Source organism: Neoarius graeffei, chromosome 5 (genome assembly GCF_027579695.1).
Source record: "Neoarius graeffei isolate fNeoGra1 chromosome 5, fNeoGra1.pri, whole genome shotgun sequence".
Lineage (NCBI taxonomy): Eukaryota > Metazoa > Chordata > Actinopteri > Siluriformes > Ariidae > Neoarius > Neoarius graeffei.
This window is the reverse complement of record NC_083573.1, coordinates 32,483,545-32,507,350: the sequence shown is the minus strand read 5'-3', so window position 1 is coordinate 32,507,350 and position 23,806 is coordinate 32,483,545. Positions and strand designations below refer to the sequence as shown.

Below are 23,806 nucleotides of genomic sequence, written 5' to 3'. Positions count from 1 at the left end.
TGTGGAGTTTGCATGTTCTCCCCGTGTCCGCGTGGGTTTCCTCCGGGTGCTCCGGTTTCCCCCACAGTCCAAAGACATGCAGGTTAGGTTAACTGGTGACTCTAAATTGATCGTAGGTGTGAATGTGAGTGTGAATGGTTGTCTGTATCTATGTGTCAGCCCTGTGATGACCTGGCGACTTGTCCAGGGTGTACCCCGCCTTTCGCCCGTAGTCAGCTGGGATAGGCTCCAGCTTGCCTGCGACCCTGTAGAACAGGATAAAGCGGCTAGAGATAATGAGATGAGATGAGATATACATACATATATATATATATATATATATATATATATATATATATATATATATATATAATGTATTTATTTATTTATTTTTTACCGTACCAGGGCTGAGGGTGGGGGTTGGTGAGGGGTTCTGATTTTGTATGTCTGTTCCTTTGTTTGTCTTGTTTGTGAAATTATACATAAAAAGACTTCAATAAAAATATCTTTAAAAAGTGGCCAGTGAGTGTACTGTATAAAGATACAGTCAACTTTATCGGCGTGAAAACAAGCCAAAAATTAACTAATATTTGAAAAGATATTTTGAGCAGATATGGACATTTTAGCATCAATGAATGGATGAATGAATAAATAAATGAATGAATATCGAGGGCTCTTGGATCCTCCTCCATACAGAACATTCCAAGCTCCTTTATATTCTTAGGTTTGTGTAGATAATCTTTGTCTTCAATTCACCATTTCTGTGCTGATTTGGATGTATTTCTAGGGCCATTATTTTTGTTGAAACAGCCAGTTATGGCCAAGCTGTAACCTTTTGGCAGAGGCAACTTGATACTGAATTAAAATATCTTGGTACTTAGTGGAATTCATGACAGTCTTAACAACAGCACCTGAATAATATCAGGTGTTTTTTCCCCCTTTTATGCAGTCTTTGGTTTGGGAGTACTGCATTATAAGCTTGCACAATATGGACAAAATACTATATTGTGACTATATTATATTGTTTCAGAGTACTATATTAAAGCACATTCATGAACCATTGATAATCATTATGTACCATTATATTCTATTCACATTCACTGGATATGAGCAGTCGCATGCTCTGATTAGCTACTCTACTACTAGGCTATCAGCTCATATACCGTGAGTAGAGAAAAACAAAATCTTGCTGAAAATTCTTGCTGAACCAACCGAGGACAAAATAAAAACTCTACTCGAAAACAAAATACAGAGAAAAAGCAACAAAATATGAAAGAAAAGTATTTGATGGTAAGAACATATATTTTAAGGGCGGCACGGTGTTGTAGTGGTTAGCACTGTCACCTCACAGCAAGAAGGTCCGGGTTCGAGCCCAGTGGCTGGCGAGGGCCTTTCTGTGCGGAGTTTGCATGTTCTCCCCGTGTCCGCATGGGTTTCCTCTGGGTGCTCCGGTTTCCCCCACAGTCCAAAGGCATGCAGGTTAGGTTAACTGGTGACTCTAAATTGACCGTAGGTGTGAATGGTTGTCTGTGTCTATTGCCGCTTTTCCACTACAAACGCGGCTGAGTCGGGCTGAGTCGAGCTGAGTGGGGCTGTTGGAGTTGCATTTCGACTACAACCGCGCTGAACCGTGCTGGCTGGAAGTGGGTGGACACATTGGGTGGAGTTAGCGAAAGTGGGTGGACGTCACGTGATGTCGTTAAGCGGTGCAAACAGTGACATCAGTGATCTTTTAAGCGGTAGTCTCACGACCCGGATAGTAAACAATAAACATGGAGGACATGGAGTCGTTAGTGTTGCTGGTCTTGGTACTGTGGCTTGTTGTCACCGACAACGCCAACAGATACTGGCAAGAGCATATAGATGAGGCGAGGCGCATAAGGCTTCAGAAATTCTCGTAATTCGTAATCATTCTTCTTCCGGGTTTACGGTGTTTACAGATCCCAGCGTGCTCGCGGGGCGTGTGTGGGCATGTGAGGACACCCCTCCTCACCAATCAGTGCACAGGGGAGTGTCTGCTCACGCCCCCAGCCTCATTCAGCTCAGTTTGGCTCGCTTCAGCCCCACTCCAAAACCGTGTGAGTTTTGGGTGCTAAGCAGGGCTGAAGCAAGCTGAGTCGTGCTGTTCTAAGGCAGTCGAAACGCGAGCCGTGTCGGGCTGAAGTGAGCTGAAGCGAGCTGAAGTGAGCTGAAAAAGGGTAGTGGAAAAGGGCCATTAGTGTCAGCCCTGTGATGACCTGGCGACTTGTCCAGGGTGTACCCCACCTCTCACCCATAGTCAGCTGGGATATGCTCCAGCTTGCCTACGACCTTGTAGGACAGGATAAGTGGCTACAGATAATGGATGGATGGAACATATCTTTTAAAAATTATTGTTCAAGAATTATTATTATTATCATCGCATTTTTCACAAATGGCTCATGTAATTTCGCCGGTTTGTTTACATTCTAAGCGAAAATTATTATGTTGGCCGTTTTGTATAAAGTTTTCACTGATCAAATTTGCAAAAAAATTGAAATAAAAATGCTCTGTTTCTCAAAATCTACTGAATGTGGATAGAATAAAACAGTTATTCCACTCAATCTCATCGTACATGGCTTATAGCCAACTCGGCACTACGCATCGAATCGGCTATCAGCTCATATTGTTAGTTAGATAGATAGATAGATAGATAGATAGATAGATAGATAGATAGATAGATAGATAGATAGATAGATTAGATAGTGCGTGCGTGCGTGCGTGCGTGCGTGCCCGCCCTAAAGAAGGACTTGGGAGTTGATAATGTGTAAGATTGATGTGTAGGGAAAGCGTAATCGAGAAGCCAGTCTCTTGAGAGGCACCTGGAAGATATAAGGGATGATCTATGTATACAGGATATTTATTCCTGAAGCTCAGGGCTGTAGGAGCATCCTCAAGAACTTAGCCACCTTCTTCAGCACAACCCACAGCATTCCTCATCAACCTTTCTATGTATGTTTTAATGGATCTGCCTTCTGTACCCCAATCTATCAACCTATTCAGCTGAAGTGCAGTAAAAGCAAGTCAGAGGCAAGCAATACTTCATGTAGCAGAATGGTTTTCCATGTCATGCTTCGGCTGTCAAAACACACCCGATTCATTTTTTGGCACTCTTGTCTACTGACTTCCTACGTTTTTAATCCGTCTCCTTCTTTATCTTTCCTCTCATCTACTTTGTATTGTTTCTCTACCATTTCACCCTGCCGCATAACCTTTTCTATCTCAGTGGTAACTAGAAGGGCATTCGGTAGAGTGTATACCTCCGCTAAGCCATATATTATCAACATCAAAATCAAGTCACTTGAAAATAGGATAATACTAAAGCTGTACACCAAATTTTGTCAAAATCTGTTCACTACTTTTTGAGTTATGTTGGGAACAAATAAAAAAAATTCTGGATCCGCATATACAGTGCTGTGCAAAAGTCTTGGGCACATGTAAAGAAATGCTGTAGAGCAAAAATGGCTTAAAAATGAAATGAAATGAAACAAAATGAAATGTTTCAATATTTAAAAAATACTATCAAAAGTAATCAGTAAGCCATAATAAATGAAACAAAGTCAATATTTGGTGTGAGACGATGCTTTGCCTTTATTAAAAATAGTCGTCTCAGATACAATGAGTGCAGTTTTATGCGGAAATGAGCTGTAGGTTTTACTGAGCGTCTTCCAGAACCAGCCACAGCCCTTCTGGACACTTTGTCACACTTGCTTCTTCATTTTGCACCAAAACCCAGCAGCCTTTTCTTTTTAAATCTGAATAGTGGTCTCTTATGTAATATGCTGCTCAGATACAAACTTTTTTTTTTCCGTAACATTTAATTTTGTGCTGGAAAATGAACGTTTGTACTCTAAAATGCTTTTGTAATGTTTTGACTTGATAATGTAGAAGTCATAAAATAGAAATCTATAACAAAGTTTGTATGAAAAAAATAGGGTGCCTAAGACTTTTGTACAGTACTGTATATACGGTATATATATCCAGATTTGTGTCAAAATCTAATCAGTTGTTCTTTGGCCCGTAGCTCAGCTTTCCTCCAAATTTCATCAAAATCTGTTCACTACTTTTTGAGTTATGTTCGGAACAGTCAAATAAACAAATGGAGGTAAAAATTCTGTATTACTAAGAAGAAAGTTACAAGATAAAAGTCTCGCAGAACTCCTGGCGCAAAATTCTTCAAGCTCAGCCACTCATGGTTGAGTTTCGCCAAAAGCATTGTAGCACAAAGATAACTGTCAAATGGTAACATGAGCGTCACACTACACACTCTTCCCAGTTAAGATGTTCTTACTGTAACAATGCAGTGTTTTAGAGAAACTCAGCCCAGTTCGTTGCTTGGATTAGATTCTGTCTCACTTTTGATTAAGCTATTAGCTAAATTAATCAATTAATAAACGATTCCTGTTTAGGTCATCTATTACGTTTGCTGTTTCTACTCTTTCCTGTCCTTTGCTTATAGCGATACCATGATCCGACTGTAATCCTTAGTGGATCGTCATGCCTTTCTCAGTAATACCAGACTCTGTCAAAGTCCTTGTGATTGGTAAATGAATTCTCAAAGCAATCTTCTGAGCCAAGCAGTTTGTTATTTGCCTCACATCCACATGCTTGACATTTCTAGGAGACTCTCGTCTATTCAGAGTTGTCTCCTGTCTTATGCTGAGGCTGACGTTGTAGATGCTTACGTAGGCGCAAATGACGCTCCAACTGAACAGTCTGAGTTTTTGGATGACTATGTAATAAAACAATGGTTGACTTTGTTACTTTGTTCAACAAAAATAACAAAAAATCATTAGCATTTGTCCTCTGAAACACAAATAGCTTTGCCAATTTTTTTTAACTAAACGTGATTAAATAGCCAAATTAACATTTCAAACATCGAAGACAACTGTAAATACAGTAATATACCCATTTTCCTGTTCCTCAAATTACAGATGCTTATTTAATTTCTGATAACTCAGGAGGTTATGTTAGTTAGTTAGTTTTTTTATTTGTTTGTCTGTTCCCAACGTAACTCAAAAAGTAGTGAACAAATTTTGATGAAATTTGGAGGAAAGGTGAGCCATGGGCCACGGAACAATTGATTATAATCCGGATATGTATGTGGATCCAATCTCATCTCATCTCATTATCTCTAGCCGCTTTATCCTGTTCTACAGGGTCGCAGGCAAGCTGGAGCCTATCCCAGCTGACTGCGGGCGAAAGGCAGGGTACACCCTGGACAAGTCGCCAGGTCATCACAGGGCTGACACATAGACACAGACAACCATTCACACTCACACCTATGGTCAATTTAGAGTCACCAGTTAACCTAACCTGCATGTTTTTAGACTGTGGGGGAAATTGGAGCACCCGGAGAAAACCCACACGGACATGGGGAGAACATGCAAACTCCGCACAGAAAGGCCCTCGCCGGCCACGGGGCTCGAACCCGGACCTTCTTGCTGTGAGGCGACAGCGCTAACCACTACACCACCGTGCCGCCCTGGTGTACAGCTTTAGTAACAAAATTCCATACTTAAGAGAATATAGAAATGCATTGACCTGATTTTTGATGGCTTTTGCAACCGTACGATGTCCGTGTACCACCACAGGGAACCCAACTGAAAATGCAAGGCAACGTATCTCATAAACACTTGACCACCGGACAACAAAATTTTCATTTTTATTTACATAAGCTAGATAGGTTTTTATCCAGGGCTTATTTTTAATTTGCTCTTTAAAAAATAATGTGGGATTATTTACGAACACATTTTACAGAAAATATTCACAACAGTTTCATATAAAAACAGTTAAAACAGTTTTATTAGTCCACTAGCTTGTTGGGCAATTGACAGTTTCTGTCATGTAAAGGCGATAGAGGAATGTAAGTGCAGGAAGGGTTTTATTGAAAACATGCTAGCGAACTGATCCAAAACTGAGACAAAGGCAGAGTCGAAAAACAGGCCATGGTCAAGTGAGGCAGAGACAGGATATCAGAGATAATACAATACTCACAGTTCAAAAACACAAACGGGGTCAGATACAGAAATACAAGGCTCCCGCAAAGTCTGTGTGTTACTGAGAGTCCTTTTATGTATGCGCTGTGATTGCACTCTAATCAGGAACAGATGCATGGTAATTAGTCCTAATGGCACTGTGCGTGCATTGCTATTTAGAGCACACACTGCACGCTCCGAGTGCTGACATGAGAGATGTAACCAGACAACTGTTTGACATCAAGTTTGATATTGGATGGTAACTATACAGTAATGATGTAAAGTGAAAGCGCTGGTTCACTGCTGTCCACCAGGCGCCCAACAGAGTCACACCATAATAAATGTTGTTTCTGGAGCATGGTATGCGGTGTCAAAGAAAGGAATAAATATGTATTCGTAACTGCGATGCGTATCTCATTATTGATATCACTGTCACAAGACAATGCAGCAATTTATTGACACAAAATACACTACATTACACGACACAATTCAATGGTTCATCTCATCTCATTATCTCGAGCCGCTTTATCCTGTTCTACAGGGTCGCAGGCAAGCTGGAGCCTATCCCAGCTGACTACGGGCGAAAGGCGGGGTACACCCTGGACAAGTCGCCAGGTCATCACAGGGCTGACACATAGACACAGACAACCATTCACACTCACATTCACACCTACGGTCAATTTAGAGTCACCAGTTAACCTAACCTGCATGTCTTTGGACTGTGGGGGAAACCGGAGCACCCGGAGGAAACCCACGCGGACACGGGGAGAACATGCAAACTCCACACAGAAAGGCCCTTGCTGGCCACGGGGCTCGAACCCGGACCTTCTTACTGTGAGGTGACAGTGCTAACCACTACACCACCGTGCCGCCCTCAATGGTTCATATGGTCTAATATTATTATTCTATTCAGGTTGATTTTTTGCCTTTGCAAATATTTTGCTCATAAACTCATCAGGAGGTCCACTTTTAGACACTGCCTAAATATCTATATACTGCATAAATATCTTGGCGCGTGCAGTGTGTGTTCTAAACAGCAATGCATGCACAGTGCCATTAGGTCTAATTACCATGCACCTGTTCCTGATTAGAGCGCAATCACAGCGCATACATAAAAGGACTCTCAGTAACATACAGACTTTGCAAGAACCTTGCATTTCTGTATCGTTTTTCTGGTTTTGGCACCGTTTGTGTTTTTGGACTGTGAGTATTGTATTACCTCTGATATCCTGTCTCTGCCTCAGTCGACCATGGCCTGTTTTTCGACTCTGCCTTTGTCTACATTTTGGATCAGTTTGCTAGCGTGCTTTTCTAGGTTCAAATGATTTGATTTTGATGTCGATATGTGGCTTGGTGGAGGTATCATCACTCTACCGAGTGCCCTTCTAGTTTCATGTTTTAGTATTTTATAAGGGGTTAAAACCTAACCTTATGAGATACAGACCTGGTCAAAGATGCCTGAAGATATTCATCAAATTGCAGTCGGAGAGTTAAAGATTTAAAAGTTTGTAAAGGAGTAGGAGAGCTGAATGTGGGTGCTTTATAGAGGCTGTTGAAAATTCTGGAAATTTGCCTTTGTTTGTTTTTTGATAGCCCGTGTGTTTAAGGCATTTTCTCAACAGTGGTGCAGTATCAGAGTAAAACAACACTACTGCAGTAGATATAATCAGATTGGACAAAAGGGATCAGTTGTGTTTTTTGTTCTTTTGTGTGCAGGTATATATGTATTTTCGATAATATAATATACAATTTAAAATGCTGTAGTTTAACACCCAAATCTGTGTGTGTGTGTGTGTGTGTGTGTGTTCATGACTGTCTTTTAAATTCAGGACAGTATGAATTATGTAAGAAAACACTCTACATTTTCTCGAGCTTTTCAGTACATTTGTTTATACATGATATAAAAATAAATAAATGTATAATAAATAAAATAAATTGTTCAGTAAATAAATTATGCAATTTCGATTCATTTCAGTTGGAGTATCACTTTTACAGCAGACATTGCTGCACATAAAGCAGAAATGAAGATTTATATTTAGATCCCTAATGAGCAAACCAGAGGGAACTGTGGTGAGGAAAATCTCTCTGAGACGACATGAGGAAGAAATGTTGAGAGGAACCAGAGTCAAAAGGAAACATGTCCTCTTCTGGGTGAAAACAGAGAGCGGGATAAGAAATCATACGTCTTCCATGGCAGTATACTATGAAGTCAAGCAGAACTAAGTGGGAATAATACGTTTTGGGACATGCAATCTTTAGAGTATCCATGTGGGAGCATCCACAACAGCAGCGCGTGAGTCAGGATCTGGGAGCAAAATCACATCCGGCAGAAGGAATGTGTGTATCAGGAGAGAGAGAGAGAGAGAGAGAGAGAGATCATTATTTTATTTACTCTCTCTGGTCTGAGTAACTGACAGCATGGCTTGTTTAAAAAACAACAAAACCAGTGTTTAAAAATGAACAGAAGTATTCTTCTCTTCAATTAGATGTGCCGAAACAAATGCTTATTTGTTTGTTAGTACAACATACAATTCCTGTTCCACAGTACTTTGTGTTTTTAAAGCAACCGGTTTACATACTTTATTAAAGTAAGTTTAACTTTAAGAATTTAAGAATATTTTACATCCAGCGAGATAGATAAGGAGTGACAGAGACACTGATGAAGAAAAATTTGAGAGAATGAGAGAGACAGAGAGAGAGAGAGATGGAGAAAGCAAGACATGGAGAGAGCGACATGGAGAGAGAGAGAGCGCAAGAGAGAGAGATGGATAAAGAGAGCAAGACATGGAGAGAGCTAGATGGAGAGAGAGACATGGAGAAAGAGCGAGAGATGGAGAGAGAGACATGGAGAGAGAGATAGCGAGAGAGAGATGGACAGCATGAGAGAAGGAGAGAGATGGAAAGAGACAAATAAATATATATATGAGAGACAGAGAGAGGGAAAGAGAGAGAGAGATGGCGAGAGAGAGAGAGATGGAAAGAGACGGATAAATGTATATATACAGTGGTGCTTGAAAGTTTGTGAACCCTTTAGAATTTTCTATATTTCTGCATAAATATGACCTAAAACATCATCAGATTTTCACACAAGTCCTAAAAGTAGATAAAGAGAACCCAGTTAAACAAATGAGACAAAAATATTATACTTGGTCATTTATTTATTGAGGAAAATGATCCAATATTACATATCTGTGAGTGGCAAAAGTATGTGAACCTCTAGGATTAGCAGTTAGTTTGAAGGTGAAATTAGAGTCAGGTGTTTTCAATCAATGGGATGACAGTCAGGTGTGAGCGGGCACCCTGTTTTATTTAAAGAACAGGGATCTATCAAAGTCTGATCTTCATAACCCATGTTTGTGGAAGTGTATCATGGCATGAACAAAGGAGATTTCTGAGGACCTCAGAAAAAGCGTTGTTGATGCTCATCAGGCTGGAAAAGGTTACAAAACCATCTCTAAAGAGTTTGGACTCCACCAATCCACAGTCAGATAGATTGTGTACAAATGGAGGAAATTCAAGACCATTGTTAGCCTCCCCAGGAGTGGTTGACCAACAAAGATCACTCCAAGAGCAAGGCGTGTAATAGTCGGCGAGGTCACAAAGGACCCCAGGGTAACTTCTAAGCAACTGAAGGCCTCTCTCACATTGACTAATGTTAATGTTCATGAGTCCACCATCAGGAGAACACTGAACAACAATGGTGTGCATGGCAGGGTTGCAAGGAGAAAGCTACTGCTCTCCAAAAAGAACATTGCTGCTCGTCTACAGTTTGCTAAAGATCACGCAGACAAGCCAGAAGGCTATTGGAAAAATGTTTTGTGGATGGATGAGACCAAAATAGAACTTTTTGCTTTAAATGAGAAGCGTTATGTTTGGAGAAAGGAAAACACTGCATTCCAGCATAAGAACCTTATCCCATCTGTGAAACATGGTGGTGGTAGTATCATGGTTTGGGCCTGTTTTGCTGCATCTGGGCCAGGACGGCTTGGCATCATTGATGGAACAATGAATTCTGAATTATACCAACGAATTCTAAAGGAAAATGTCAGGACATCTGTCCATGAACTGAATCTCAAGAGAAGGTGGGTCATGCAGCAAGACAACGACCCTAAGCACACAAGTCATTTTACCAAAGAATGGTTAAAGAAGAATAAAGTTAATGTTTTGGAATGGCCAAGTCAAAGTCCTGACCTTAATCCAATGGAAATGTTGTGGAAGGACCTGAAGCAAGCGGTTCATGTGAGGAAACCCACCAACATCCCAGAGTTGAAGCTGTTCTGTACGGAGGAACGGGCTAAAATTCCTCCAAGCCGGTGTGCAGGACTGATCAACAGTTACCGGAAACATTTAGTTGCAGTTATTGCTGCACAAGGGGGTCACACCAGATACTGAAAGCAAAGATTCACATACTTTTGCCACTTACAGATATGTAATACTGGATCATTTCCCTCAATAAATACATGACCAAGTATAATATTTTTGTCTCATTTGTTTAACTGGGTTCTCTTTATCTACTTTTAGGGCTTGTGTGAAAATCTTATGTTGTTTTAGGTCATATTTATGCAGAAATATGGAACATTCTAAAGGGTTCACAAACTTTTAAGCACCACTGTATAGAGAGACAGAGATGGAGAGAAAGAGAGGGAAATATGTATACACAGAGAGAGAGAGATGGACAGCGTGAGAGAAGGAGAGAGAGATGGAAAGAGACAGATAAATAGAGAGAGAGAGTTATTTGTTGTAGGTCAGACCCACATGTTCATTATTTTTTTACGTTTATCTCCCACAGGTTGTACATTCAGTCTGATTCATGCCATTCCACAGCGCAGATGAAACGTCCTCGGTGTTCTCCTGCTGTACTGGTCTTACACTATGTCTTGTTTTTGTAGCTCCTTTAATGTAGTGATTTCCACACATTTACTCAGCGCTCTTCAGTACAATGTATGTATGGTTTAGGAAAAGCAGTGCACCCTGCTCTGTAGAAGAACACAGGAAAGCAGGTAAAGTCACTGATAATCCCAAATAACATCAAAATCAAACTGCTTAAGAGCAAATACATTATTCTTCGTTAATCGCTGTGTCCTGCAGTACAGATGGACAAATCAATGGACAGCCTTGGATCAGCAGTAAATGCAGCAAGGCCCGGACTCCCGTGATTCTGAACATGCAGTATGGAGTTTTGTAATGAGATAAACCAGCAACACTGCCCTAAACAAGCATTATTACTCCCGGTCATTACACGAATGGGACAAATTAGCTGTCAATGCAAAAAAAAAAAAAAGTGTGAGACAATAAACGTGTACCAGTGCATATTTAATAAAGTGTTAACTGAATCCGTTCTCTGATTGTTGGATACTAATACGACTGTGATCTTTCCATGATGATGATTAAATTACACTTCTGTCTCTCTACTCAGATCCGACATGGAGAGCCTGAGAGTCGTGGGCTTCAGCATACTGCTGTGTGTGGGTAAGAAATGCGATTTTTTTTCATCATTCGTGATCATTGTTTATGATAACATTGATAAGTGAGCTGTCTTGAAGAAAATATTTAACATTACGTACACTAGCAGTCAAACGTTTGGGCTAACTGGATTGAATCTTGATAAACGCTTCTGCTTAAAATTTGTTTCTAAGAAAGATGTAAGATCATTTTAGTTACTTTACTTCACTATTTTACATTGTACACTACCATTCAAAAGTTTGGGGTCACCCAGACAATTTTGTGTTTTCCATGAAAAGTCACACTTTTATTTCCCACCATAAGTTGTAAAATGAATAGAAAATATAGTCGAGACATTTTTCTGGCCATTTTGAGCATTTAATCGACCCCACAAATGTGATGCTCCAGAAACTCAATCTGCTCAAAGGAAGGTCAGTTTTATAGCTTCTCTAAAGAGCTCAACTGTTTTCAGCTGTGCCAACATGATTGTACAAGGGTTTTCTAATCATCCATTAGCCTTCTGAGGCAATGAGCAAACACATTGTACCATTAGAACACTGGAGTGAGAGTTGCTGGAAATGGGCCTCTATACACCTATGGAGATATTGCACCAAAAACCACACATTTGCAGCTAGAATAGTCATTTAGCACATTAGCAATGTATAGAGTGGATTTCTCATCTCATCTCATTATCTCTAGCCGCTTTATCCTTCTACAGGGTCGCAGGCAAGCTGGAGCCTATCCCAGCTGACTACGGGCGAAAGGCGGGGTACACCCTGGACAAGTTGCCAGGTCATCACAGGGCTGACACATAGACACAGACAACCATTCACACTCACATTCACACCTACGGTCAATTTAGAGTCACCAGTTAACCTAACCTGCATGTCTTTGGACTGTGGGGGAAACCGGAGCACCCGGAGGAAACCCACGCGGACACGGGGAGAACATGCAAACTCCACACAGAAAGGCCCTCGCCGGCCCCGGGGCTCGAACCCAGGACCTTCTTGCTGTGAGGCGACAGCGCTAACCACTACACCACTGTGCCGCCCCAGAGTGGATTTCTGATTAGTTTAAAGTGATCTTCATTGAAAAGAACAGTGCTTTTCTTTCAAAAGTAAGGAAATTTCAAAGTGACCCCAAACTTTTGAACGGTAGTGTATATGGATTATGTCATAGTGTTAATGTCTCCACTAATAAAAATCAGTTTCAAGCAAACCCTCCTCTGAGCAGGTGTGTTTAAACATTTGATTGATAATGCGATCATGTAATTAAACGATTGACGTATTGACTTGAGTATTAACTTACTGACGTCCCTCACTTTTCAGCTTTCTCTGAGACTTTGAATGGTAAGATTTCTGTCCATGCAAGAAATAATAAACATTTACAGTCTAAGTCAAAGCACTACAATCCTCACTGTAATACAGTACATCAGTATCGATCTTAACGTGCTTTGGTCTTTCTTAGTGAAAGAGGAGGTGGTGTTTTTGGGCGAGGATTATCATATCCTTTTGCCAGCGGGCGGTGTTAACGTGATCTTCAAGCCCAGGATTGGTCCAGCAGGCCGGGAGTTGGAGATGATGAAGAACGGGGAGGTGGTAAACCCGCGGCTCAAACTGAACCAGGCTCTGAGCCACCTGATTCTGGAGAACGTTGGAGAAAGCGATGAGGGACTGTACATCATCAAAACTGAGCAAAACCCTGAGGACGTCAAGCAGCTCAATCTCATCGTCAGAGGTGACGCTCAGCTCAGCTCAGCTCAATTGAGTTCTTTCACAGGCTAACGATGGATGTTCTTTCGATCCATCTCTTTTGATTTTGTAGCACTATCTTTTGTGGGGAAAAATGTTTTAAAAAATCCAAGTCAAATTCCCTCCTGTGCCAGGATCTAGTCTTCCCAAACAGTCTCCCATCCCAGTCCTAATCAGTCTTTTAAGGCGCATTGGGTGGCGCCAATCTCCGCTTCTGTAGCCCTCGGCCTCTCACCTATTATACAGCTAGGGTTACAGTGGGGGGCTGGTCATCTGGTAACCGCAAGAGTTTGACTCCCTACTCACATCTGTATTGCAGCGTGCCTCGCCAGATGGCAGTAGGTACCATTTTTATGATGGTCTTTGGTATGACCCGACTGCAAGTAGAACTCATGATCTCCTGGTTGAGAAGCGGACACGCTAACCACTAGGCCAGCTTGCGGTAAATATTTAATAAATATTAGCAGTGTAAGAATTTTTAAAGGGAAAAAAAGCAGTTTCATGTAGAATGGATGGAGCATGATGGGAAACAAAATAAAGTTTTAATGTATTTGTTTCACTCAGATTAAAAAGACCAGAACATATTCGAGGGAAATATGCAGGGGTTTTTATTTTATTTTATAATTGCTAATGGTGCCATCAGTCTATTCATGGTCAAGTTCAATTTCAGCTTCTCATGTCATTGTCACTCTCTCTTATGGTCCTCCTGTTCACAGCCGGCGCTTAACCACATCCTTATTACCAAAGATTTCAAACTGTTAGGGTTTATTTTATTGTATTTTAATTTATTTTATTTATTTTGCTCACATAAGGGTCTCACAAGCAAACATACACAAAGTAATTGGAATACAAAGTCATTTTAAAACTTATACAGTACCGTGCAAAAGTCTTAGGCACCTAAATTCTTTTAATACAACTTTGTCTTCGATGTTTGTTTATTTATTTATTTGATTCTTCATTATTGAGAGAACAAAAAAAATGTATGCCAGTAAAGGCAGTAACATATTTAACAGTTATTCCACTTAATCTCGTCGTACATGAGCTGATAGTTGACGAAGCACGTAACGCCGAGTCGGCTATAGGCCATGTACGACGACATTGAGTGGAATAACTGTTTTATTCTATCCGCATTCACTGGATTTTGAGAAACTGAGCATTTTTATTTTTAGTTGTTGCAAATTCGATAAATAAAAACTTTATACAAAACGTCTGAGAAAATCATTTCTGCTTAGAATGTAAATAAACCGGCGAAATGACAGGAGCAATTTGTGAAAAAATGCGATAATAATAATTCTTTAAAAATAAAAAAGATACGTTCTTACCATCAAATACTTTTATTCCATATTTTGTTGCTTCTTTTTTTGTATTTTGTGTGGTTTTGTTTTCAAGTACAATTTTTATTTCATCCTTGGTTGGTTCAGCAACACGCACCACCATTTTCTTCTTCTTCTTCTTTAGGGTTTTTTGGTGGTTGAAAAATCAACTTAAAGGTGCATTACTGCCACCGACTGGGCTGGAGTGTGGAGGGGGGGGGGGGGGGATTCTTTTAGCTATTTCTGTTTCTTTTAAATACTTGATAAAGTGATACAGTGGTGCTTGAAATTTTGTGAACCCTTTAGAATTTTCTATATTCCTGCATAAATATGACCTAAAACATCATCAGATTTTCACACAAGTCCTAAAAGTAGATAAAGAGAACCCAGTTAAACAAATGAGACAAAAATATTATACTTGGTCATTTATTTATTGAGGAAAATGGTCCAATATTACATATCTGTGAGTGGCAAAAGTATGTGAACCTCTAGGATTAGCAGTTAATTTGAAGGTGAAATTAAAGTCAGGTGTTTTCAATCAATGGGATGACAATCAGGTGTGAGTGGGCACCCTGTTTTATTTAAAGAACAGGGATCTATCAAAGTCTGATCTTCACAACACATGTTTGTGGAAGTGTATCATGGCATGAACAAAGGAGATTTCTGAGGACCTCAGAAAAAGCGTTGTTGATGCTCATCAGGCTGGAAAAGGTTACAAAACCACCTCTAAAGAGTTTGGACTCCACCAATCCACAGTCAGACAGATTGTGAACAAATGGAGGAAATTCAAGACCATTGTTAGCCTCCTCAGGAGTGGTCGACCAACAAAGATCACTCCAAGAGCAAGGCATGTAATAGTTGGCAAGGTCACAAAGGACCCCAGGATAACTTCTAAGCAACTGAAGGCCTCTCTCACATTGGCTAATGTTAATGTTCATGAGTCCACCATCAGGAGAACACTGAACAACAATGGTGTGCATGGCAGGGTTGCAAGGAGAAAGCCACTGCTCTCCAAAAAGAACATTGCTGCTCGTCTGCAGTTTGATAAAGATCACGTGGACAAGCCAGAAGGCTATTGGAAAAATGTTTTGTGGATGGATGAGACCAAAATAGAAGTTTTTGCTTTAAATGAGAAGTGTTATGTTTGGAGAAAGGAAAACACTGCATTCCAGCATAAGAACCTTATCCCATCTGTGAAACATGGTGGTGGTAGTATCATAGTTTGGGCCTGTTTTGCTGTATCTGGGCCAGGACGGCTTGCCATCATTGATGGAATAATGAATTCTGAATTATACCAGCGAATTCTAAAGGAGAATGTCAGGACATCTGTCCATGAACTGAATCTCAAGAGAAGGTGGGTCTTGCAGCAAGACAACGACCCTAAGCACACAAGTCATTTTACCAAAGAATGGTTAAAGAAGAATAAAGTTAATGTTTTGGAATGACCAAGTCAAAGTCCTGACCTTAATCCAATCGAAATGTTGTGGAAGGACCTGAAGCGAGCAGGTCATGTGAGGAAACCCACCAACATCCCAGAGTTGAAGCTGTTCTGTATGGAGGAACGGGCTAAAATTCCTCCAAGTCAGTGTGCAGGACTGATCAACAGTTACCGGAAACGTTTAGTTGCAGTTATTGCTGTATAAGGGGGTCACACCAGATACTGAAAGCAAAGGTTCACATACTTTTGCCACTCACAGATATGTAATATTGGATCATTTCCCTCAATAAATAAATGACCAAGTATAATATTTTTGTCTCGTTTGTTTAACTGGGTTCTCTTTATCTACTTTTAGGACTTGTGTGAAAATCTGATGATGTTTTAGGTCATATTTATGCAGAAATATAGAAAATTCTAAAGGGTTCACAAACTTTCAAGCATCACTGTAATAGACCACATAAAAGCCTTTAGAAGAACTGTGGCATATCCTACAAGTAGCTTCAAAAAGCTTACCAGCAAATTTGCTTAAAAAAACTGCACAATGTGTACCTGAGACTACTGATGCATTTTTTTTTTTTTAAAGTGAAGATTTGTCACACCAAATATTGAGCTTCTTTATTTTATTAATGTTGATTGGTCTTTGTAGTAGCTATCTATGTCTAAAACATTTCATTTTATTATTTTTGAAGGCATTTATTTTGACACATTTTCTTAACACGTATAAGCTACTACTGTATTTTATTAGAGAAATTAAAAAATATATTCGTCTTGGAATAAAAATCTGAAATGGGTTATTTTTATCCAAGCACAAAGGGATAATGTAGCATCAAAGTATTGTGTAACCTCCATGAATTGTAGCCTGCTACACAATAGTACTACGTCTTCTGTACAGTGTGCCATAGTCACAGAGAAACACAAAGAAAAATACAGCATGAGCCCTGAATAGTTTGCATTATTACAGGGTGCATGGAGATAACAACATGGGGGTGTAATGATGCGGATGTTAATTGCAGTTCTGTCAAACCACCCTTGGTGCTTTCCGTTTTTCTTTTTGTCTCTCTGCATCTCTCTTCCTCTCGTTCTCTCTGTCTCCTACAAATCTCTTCTTCTCTCTTCAGATTGCACAATGGAGACAAATGTGATATATGGAAATCAATTCCATATTTCTCTGGTTGGTATATCTACCCCTGTCGGCGTGGGCTTTCGTCCCAGCGCCGTGGAGGCCAATCAGACGTCTCATCCGGCGTTAGAACTGCTGACGGCTGAAGGAAATTTCCAGGAGGGTTACGAGGGCCGACTCAGCATTAACAAGCATCACCTCACCCTGAAAGCTGTGACTGGAGCTGATGAAGGCAGCTACACCATCACTGAAGCTAATGGGAAAGTGAGCAAGAAGATCTGCCTTAATGTGAAAGGTGAGAAGAAGAAGAAGATGGTGGTGGGAAGTAGTAATCCTCTACCTTGTACTATGTCCTTGAATAAATATACCATACCATCTTGGGTTGTGTCATCATGTGTAGAAAAGGACTACTGTCTTGATCATTAACATAAGTACGAGTGTGTATACATCAAGGGATTTCTGTGCTGTTAGTCTGACAGGTTCACGTAAACACACTGAACAACAGTCTGAAAATGGTGACTAGGTCTTACCAAGATTCCTGCACATGTAGCTAATGCAGTTTGGCTTTTTTCAGAGACACTTAAAGGTGTCTCTAAAAGGCCTTTCGGATTTTTCAAGTTCAGGTCTGCTATTTTTTCCTGCTTCACCATGACCCAATACAAGATACTACGTCATGCATCACTTGGTGGGCTTTCCCCGTTCGCGCAAGCTATTGTAGGATACAAATTTGAAACAGGAGAGAATGATGGTGGACGTGAGTGTGCGAATGAAACGTGAAAGATTGAGTACAGTAACAGAAAGCAAGAAGAAAAGACGTTATGTTATATACGAAAGAAAGGAAACGCGGGACCAAACTAATAAATATCGGCACTCGGCGAGCACCTCGGTGTGATCAGCTGTTCGTTTAGCGACAGAATGATGGAACTGTCAGTGCACGGTCAAAGGTGAACCTGTAGATGGCAGTAATGCAACATTGTGGATGCCAGCTGCTGTAAAACCCAAAAGAAGAAGAAGGTAAACCTGCGCATGCGCACACGGACTTCCTCTGTCTGCTTGACTCTGTCTGCTTGACCGTCTTCAGACCGTGCAAAATGCTGCAGCAAGACTTTTAACTGGCACCAATAGAAGATCTCACATTACTCCAGTCTTGGCTTCTCTTCATTGGTTGCCAATAAATTTTAGAATTCATTTTAAGATTTTAGTCTTTACTTTTAGGGTCTTACATGGTCAAGCTCCACAATATATTGCTGACCTGCTGAAACTCCATTCTTCTTCTCGTGCTCTGAGGTCGACAGGTCAGATGTTGTTGGTTGCCCCACGTACTCGGTTCAAAACTCGTGGGGATCGGGCGTTTCAGGCAGTGGCACCAAGACTGTGGAACTCTCTCCTGCTTTCCTTATGCTGTACTGACTCCATTGACTCTTTTAAAAAGCAGCTGAAGACATTCTTATACAGAAAAGCTTTTAATTAATTAAATTGGTGTTTCACAGTGTATTGTGTTTTATTTTATTTTATTGTGTTTTATCTGTGAATCACCGTGTTTTATTTGTGAAGCACTTTGTGATTTTTATCTGTGAAAAGTGCTATATAAATAAAATTTACTTACTTACTTGACTGCACAATACGAGCGATTTCATGCATATTATTTGCTAGAGAATCCCTTCAAATTAAATAACTTCCCAGCCACAGAATGGCCTGATATTTTTGTGAGATATTACAGAAATAAACATATATCACAATGACCAAATTTCAGAGGGAACTAAATTTCACAGATTTTATGAAATCGAAAGGCCGTCTCGCTTTAATGGGTAGTTCAGTTTGAAGATGCATTACGGTACACGTCCTTTCGCCTTTTTAGAGGGAAAGTCAGAGACAGACCTCAGGGGGTTTGCTGCAATGCGAGAATCGATTCTGGGTTTTATATCACAGCCAGATGAGCAAGTAGGACGAACGCAAAAATGGAAGAAGATGTGGCACAAGGGAAACAGGCAGGATTTAAGGATGGGTGTATGGTGGCACAAGGGAAGCAGGGAGGATTTAAAGATGGGTGTATGGTGGCACAAGGGAAGCAGGGAGGATTTAAAGATGGGTGTATGGTGGCACAAGGGAAACAAGCAGGATTTAAAGATGGGTGTATGGTGGCACAAGGGAAGCAGGGAGGATTTAAAGATGGGTGTATGGTGGCACAAGGGAAGCAGGAAGGATTTAAAGATGGGTGTATGGTGGCACAAGGGAAACAGGGAGGATTTAAAGATGGGTGTATGGTGGCACAAGGGAAACAGGGAGGATTTAAAGATGGGTGTATGGTGGCACAAGGGAAGCAGGGAGGATTTAAAGATGGGTGTATGGTGGCACAAGGGAAACAGGCAGGATTTAAAGATGGGTATATGGTGGCACAAGGGAAACAGGCAGGATTTAAAGATGGGTATATGGTGGCACAAGGGAAACAGGCAGGATTTAAAGATGGGTGTATGGTGGCACAAGGGAAGCAGGGAGGATTTAAAGATGGGTGTATGGTGGCACAAGGGAAACAGGCAGGATTTAAAGATGGGTGTATGGTGGCACAAGGGAAACAGGGAGGATTTAAAGATGGATGTATGGTGGCACAAGGGAAACAGGGAGGATTTAAAGATGGGTATATGGTGGCACAAGGGAAGCAGGAAGGATTTAAAGATGGGTGTATGGTGGCACAAGGGAAACAGGCAGGATTTAAAGATGGGTGTATGGTGGCACAAGGGAAACAGGCAGGATTTAAAGATGGGTGTATGGTGGCACAAGGGAAGCAGGGAGGATTTAAAGATGGGTGTATGGTGGCACAAGGGAAGCAGGAAGGATTTAAAGATGGGTGTATGGTGGCACAAGGGAAACAGGCAGGATTTAAAGATGGGTGTATGGTGGCACAAGGGAAACAGGCAGGATTTAAAGATGGGTGTATGGTGGCACAAGGGAAACAGGGAGGATTTAAAGATGGATGTATGGTGGCACAAGGGAAACAGGGAGGATTTAAAGATGGGTATATGGTGGCACAAGGGAAACAGGGAGGATTTAAAGATGGGTGTATGGTGGCACAAGGGAAGCAGGGAGGATTTAAAGATGGGTGTATGGTGGCATAAGGGAAACAGGCAGGATTTAAAGATGGGTGTATGGTGGCACAAGGGAAACAGGGAGGATTTAAAGATGGGTGTATGGTGGCACAAGGGAAGCAGGGAGGATTTAAAGATGGGTGTATGGTGGCACAAGGGAAGCAGGGAGGATTTAAAGATGGGTGTATGGTGGCACAAGGGAAACAGGCAGGATTTAAAGATGGGTGTATGGTGGCACAAGGGAAACAGGCAGGATTTAAAGATGGGTGTATGGTGGCACAAGGGAACCAGGGAGGATTTAAAGATGGGTGTGTGGTGGCACAAGGGAAGCAGGGAGGATTTAAAGATGGGTGTATGGTGGCACAAGGGAAACAGGCAGGATTTAAGGATGGGTGTATGGTGGCACAAGGGAAACAGGCAGGATTTAAAGATGGGTGTATGGATGGGAACAGAGAGATGAGATCTTTTGGGACAGTGCATCCATTTGAAGCAGGAACGACAAAAGCAAAACAACAATATTTGACTGCAGTGAGATTGAACAATGGAGCTGATAAATTGTTTAGAATTGCTCCTCTCTTGACTGCATTATCCATCTAATAAAATATTCATGTTCTCTTCCTTTCCTCCATTGACTGCATTCCCACTCCCTTACTCTTTGTTCACCAATGTCTCCTGCTTTCTCTTCTCTCCTGTGGCCTGTGATATCATTGTAATGATTGAAGGATGATAATATAATGTTAGGCCTTTTCTTTCTTTCTTTCTTTCTTTCTTTCTTTCTTTCTTTCTTTCTTTCTTTCTTTCTTTCTTTTTTCTCTGTCCTTGCAGAGGCCGAAAGCTTCATCAGAGTGCCATATGGAGGCACATTTAAACTGAATCTGCACTTGAACAGTTCCTCTGCCCGTGTGATCTACTCAACCGTCTTCAACGAATCAAGCAACCTCAATTTGGTGATCATGGACAGGGGCGAGTTGAACCTGCCTCCTGAGCTCAACCTGGAGGGCCGGTTCTCAGTGGAGGACTCGGTGTGTATCCTGGAGCAGGTGAAGGCCAGTGACGCGGGACTGTATCAGGTCATTGATCAACAGGGATTCACCGTGTCCAAATTTCACTTGCGGGTGGAACGTAAGGAAACGAGCATTTAATCTTACTTTAATTATATGGACCTCTGACCATCACACACATATGTGCTTGTTGAACATCCCATTCCAGATTTAGTCCATCTTTGCTAATAACCTCCACTCTTCTGGTTAGGAGTTCAGCTTAGGCTTGCACCCTTGCCCTTTACGCACCAGAATTCCTCCAGATTCCTTCAAATGTTTAATGATATTATGCACCATAGTGGGTGAAATATCCAAATCCCTTCCTATCTTTCTTTGAAGAACATTGTTTTTAAACATTTCAATAATTTTCTCACACATTTGTTAACAAACTGAAGATCCTCAGCTCATATTTACTCCTCAAAGACTAGGCCTTTCCTTGATACTGATTTTGTACCAAATCATGATTACAATCACCTGTTGACATCACCTGTTTCAAATCATCATTATTTAATAGTTTTACCTCATTACTAGCCCTAAATTTCCCCTGTTCCACATTTTTTGGAATATGTTAGAGGCCTGAAATGCAGGAATGGATGTATATTAACAAATGAAATGAAGTTGACCAGAAAAACATGAACTATCTTGGGTTCATACTGTCTGCAATGAAATACAAGTAAATTTAGAAATCACTGCTTTCTGTTTTTATTTGCATTTCCATACTGTCCCAACTTTTTCTGATTTGGGGTTGTAGATGTGAGTTAGTTTTTTTTTTTTTTAAAGTTCAATAAATGCATGATGTTTTTAAAGTCAAGGAATAACTGTGTTAAATAATTATGATCTCAACATTGACCAAAATAATCACAGTTATGATTTTTGCCATAATCAAGCAGCCCTACTTTAAGCATGCTTATAAACTCCCAGTCATTTCATATATATACAGTGTCTTGCAAAAGTATTCATCCCCCTTTGTGTTTGTCCTGCTTTGTCGCATTACAAGCTGGAACCATCTGATTTACACAACATGCCTACCACTTTAAAGGTGCAAATTTTTTGTTTTATTGTGACGCAAACAATAATTAAGATGAAAAAAACAGAAATCTGGAGTGTGCATAGGTATTCAACCCCCCCATAAACAAATAAATAAATAAAAAAGTAATCACTTTGTAGAGCCACCTTTTGCTGAAATTACAGCTGCAAGTCTCTTGGGGTATGTCTCTATTAGCTTAGCACATCTAGCCACTGGGATTTTTGCCCATTCCTCAAGGCAAAACTGCTCCAACGCCTTCAAGTTAGATGGGTTGTGTTGGTGGGCAGCAATCTTCAAGTTATACTACAGATTCTCAACTGGATTGAGGTCGGGGCTTTGACTAGGCCATTCCAAGACATTTAAATGTTTCCCTTTAAACCACTCCAGTGGAGCTTTAGCAGCATGTTTAGGGTCATTGTCCTGCTGGAATGTGAACCTTCGTTCCAGTCTCAAACCTCTGCCTGACTCAAACAGGTTTTCCTCCAGAATTGCCCTGTATTTAGTGCCATCCATCTTTCCTTCAGTCCTGCCCAGCTTTCCTGTCCCTGCAGATGAAAAACATCCCCACATCATGATGCTGCCACCACCATGCTTCACTGTAGGAATTGTGTTCTCAGGGTGTTGGGTTTGTGCCACACATGCCGTTTCCCATGATGGCCAAAAAGATAAATTTTAGTCTCATTTGACCAGAGAATCTTCTTCCATGTGTTTGGGGAGTCTGCTACATGCTGTTGGGCAAACTCCAAACGTGTTTTCTTAAGCAATAGCTATTTTCTGGCCACTCTTACATAAAGCCCCGCTCTGTGGAGTGTACAGCTTAAAGTGGACAGATACTCCCATCTCCATTGTGGATCTTTGCAGCTCCTTCAGTGTTCTCTTTGGTGTCTTTGTTGCATCTCTGATTAATGCCCTCCTTGCCCGGTCTGTGAGTTTTGGTAGGCGTCCTTCTCTTGTCAGGTTTGTAGTGGTGCCATATTCTTTCCATTTTGCTATAATGGATTTAATGGCGCTCCCTGGGATATTCAAAGTTTGGGATATTTTTTATAACCCAACCCTGATCTCTCATCTCATCTCATTATCCCTAGCCGTTTTATCCTGTTCTACAGGGTTGCAGGCAAGCTGGAGCCTATCCCAGCTGACTACGGGCGAAAGGCGGGGTACACCCTGGACAAGTCGCCAGGTCATCACAGGGCTACCCTGATCTATACTTCTCCATAACTTTGTCTCTGACCTGCTTGGACGCTCCTTGGTTTTCATGTTGCTTGCTTGGTAGTGTAGCAGAGTCAGGGTCCTTCCAGAACAGTTTGATTTATACAGACATCATGTGACAGATCATGTGACACTTTGATTGCACACAGGTGGCTCTTAATCAACTAATTATGTGACTTATGAAGTGAATTGGTTGGACCAGCTCTTATTGAGGGATTTCATTTTACGGGTGAATACTTATGCACACTCCAGATTTCTGGTTTTTCATCTTAATTATTGTTTATGTCACAACAAAACAGCAATTTTCACCTTTAAAGTGGTAGGCATGTTGTGTAAATCAAACGGTGCTAACCCTCCAAAAATCCATTTTAATTCCAGCTTGTAATGCAGCAAAACAGGACAAACACC

At 40.9% G+C, this 23,806-nt stretch overlaps 1 protein-coding gene across 1 annotated transcript in view; it reads left to right on the top strand.

Annotated features, from left to right (window-relative positions):
• Positions 1 to 23,806, top strand: part of si:dkeyp-77h1.4 (uncharacterized) — a 51,014-nt gene that overhangs the window by 18,368 nt on the left and 8,840 nt on the right. Inside the window, exons 2-6 of the mRNA XM_060920485.1 lie at positions 11,392 to 11,444; positions 12,746 to 12,766; positions 12,885 to 13,154; positions 17,038 to 17,334; positions 20,948 to 21,244. Of these exons, the coding sequence (XP_060776468.1) occupies positions 11,399 to 11,444; positions 12,746 to 12,766; positions 12,885 to 13,154; positions 17,038 to 17,334; positions 20,948 to 21,244 (931 nt within the window). The 5' untranslated portion in view covers positions 11,392 to 11,398. The remainder of the gene's footprint in view (positions 1 to 11,391; positions 11,445 to 12,745; positions 12,767 to 12,884; positions 13,155 to 17,037; positions 17,335 to 20,947; positions 21,245 to 23,806) is intronic.